Source organism: Wasmannia auropunctata, unplaced genomic scaffold, assembly GCF_000956235.1.
Source record: "Wasmannia auropunctata unplaced genomic scaffold, wasmannia.A_1.0 LD334265.1, whole genome shotgun sequence".
In the NCBI taxonomy this organism is placed as follows: Eukaryota; Metazoa; Arthropoda; class Insecta; order Hymenoptera; family Formicidae; genus Wasmannia; species Wasmannia auropunctata.
Genome location: NW_012028625.1, coordinates 15,284 through 17,711, shown reverse-complemented (window position 1 = coordinate 17,711; position 2,428 = coordinate 15,284). Strand labels below are relative to the sequence as shown.

At 40.2% G+C, this 2,428-nt stretch overlaps 1 protein-coding gene across 1 annotated transcript in view; it reads right to left on the bottom strand.

Moving 5' to 3' along the window:
* Positions 1 to 2,223: 2,223 nt before the first annotated feature.
* Positions 2,224 to 2,428, bottom strand: part of LOC105458871 — a gene marked incomplete at its 5' end in the record, with an annotated part of 8,103 nt that continues 7,898 nt past the window's right edge. Inside the window, one exon of the mRNA XM_011704453.1 lies at positions 2,224 to 2,393. Coding sequence (XP_011702755.1) covers positions 2,224 to 2,393 — 170 coding nt within the window. The remainder of the gene's footprint in view (positions 2,394 to 2,428) is intronic.

Sequence of the window (2,428 nt, the reverse complement as noted above, 5' to 3'; positions counted from 1 at the left end):
TTGCTCCCTCCCTATGCCCGTTTTGACATCTAACCCATTGGATAATTTGACTCACCACAACTACGCTCACTCCTCCCTTTCCTCGTACTCTCTCACACCCACTCACTCCACACATTTCACTGCATTTCGCTCTCTCTCTCACAATCAGGTTTGCTTGTCTACTTCTAACCTACCGGAAACGGATGTCTATACATATAGAGTGTATACGGCGGAGAGGATGAGGGATGACATAGAAGAAAAAGGGCTAATTCCACCGAACCAAACAGGTTTTAGAAAGTGGATGGGAACGTTACGGGATAATATATACATATAATATATACATAATAAACAGACCAATAGAAAAAAAGAAAGAAAGCTGGTGGCAGCTTTCATAGATTTAAAAGCAGCGTTCGACTCGGTAAATAGGGAGGTATTAATACAATCGATGAGAGAAAGGAGAATAAGGATAGAATTAATAGAGAGAATAGAGGAGCTAATGCAGGAAACAAAAAGCAAAGTGAAGGTGGGTGAGGAAATGAGGGAGGAATGCTGGACAGCGAGAGACTTGAGACAGGGATGCCCAATGAGCTCTACTCTATTTAATCTGCTCATAGCAGATCTGGAAGAGGAGATGGAGAGGGTCAAGTGGGGAGGAGTAAATCTAGAAGGGAAACGCATATACTCTTTGGCGTATGCAGACGACATGGTGCTATTAGTAGAGGAAGAGGAGGGGATGAAAAGTGTATTGGAAAGAAGTGTAATAAAAAGGTCGAGAGGAAAGGGCTAGTACTGAACACAGACAAGATCAAAATAATGAGATTCAGAAGGAGAGGGGAAAGGTGGAGTAACGTCAGCTAGAGATGGAAGGGTAAAAGGATAAAGGAGGTGAAGCAATTCAAGTATACCTTGAGTATATTGTGCAGAGGAATCGGGGATAGGAGACGCAAGTAAGGGACAGAGTGGCAAGAGCAGCGACGGTGATAGGTCAGGTATGGGGTATAGGGAAAAGAAGATTTGGAAAGAACTAGAAAAGAAGAATATGGCTCTTTGATAGATTGGTGTAGGCAGTGGCAAACTACGAGGTGGAAGTGTGAGGTTGGAAAGAAAAAGAGTGTATAGAGATTACAAGAACAGTATCTAAGATGAGTATTGGGAGTGGAGGGAAAGATTCCGGGGTATATGGTGAGAAAAGAAATGAAAAGAGAAAAGATATGTAGTAGGATGTGGAGAACGGCTTGGGGATTCAAGGAGAAACTAGCCGAGAATAGGGGAAGTGTATTGGCACAAGCATGTATGAGAGAAATGAGGGAGAGCACAGAGAATGGCAAGGAGCTCACGGGATGGAAAAAAGAAAGGAAACAGTTTTTCGAGGATAGAGAGATGGAACTAAGGGAAGAAATGATACACGGGGAAGAAGGTAAAATAACAACAGCTAGAAGCGAGTGATAAAGAAAGACAAAGAATAGAGAAGTGGGAGAGGATAAGTAATACTAGATATGGTAGAACAAAAGGAGAGGAGGTGCCGGAGTAATTGAATAAAGGATGGGGAGAGAGCAAATGGCAGAGGATAGCAGGTTCAGATTGAGCAACGAAATGAGGAAAAATAGATACTGGAAGGAAGAGGAGAAAAGGTTAGACCACCACATTGATGGTAACCTTCACACAGGTTATGTAGACTGTTATGAACTGTTATGGACTGTTATGAAGAGAAAAAATGTGCGAACACATGTAAAAGAAATGCAGAAGATGGAAGGAAGGAGATGAAGGAAGGTGGCAGAAGGTGTACGACAGGATACTGGAAGAGGGCGAGAGCTGGATGAGGGAAGTGGAGAGAGAGAGAGAGAGAGAGAGAGAGAGAGAGAGAGAGAGAGAGAGAATGAATGAATGAATGATATTTATTAGTTTTTTCAGCTATTTGCATACATAATATATAACAAATTGTCTTAAAAGTATCCTAAAGTATAGGTAACATAGTCATTATGTATTTCTTTAACATATGCTTAAATACTATAATACAAGTCTATTGCATTGCTTCAATTCTATCGGTATGGCATTATACATTTTCACACCTTCATAGAACAAGCTTTTTTGTGCGCTTCTTGTTTTTCTAAAATCTATTCTAATATTTTCCGATTCTCGTTCGCCTCTCGCTTACATCTCCTACTACAACTAATTTATTTCCTAGATGCTCCGGCATTATACCGTTTAATATTTTAAAAATAAAGATACACATTGTAATACAATCTACGCCTGACTGATATAAACTACAGCGCTTGCAACATTTTTTTCGACAATGGTATATCTAACACATTGCAATATCACTCTTATGGCGCGGTTTTGCGCTACTTGCAGTTTTGTTAGCTGAGTCTTACTCATATCTATTAACAACGTTGCACAATACTCGAAGTGTGGCGCTATAATTGATTTATAAACAATACATCTAGTATAG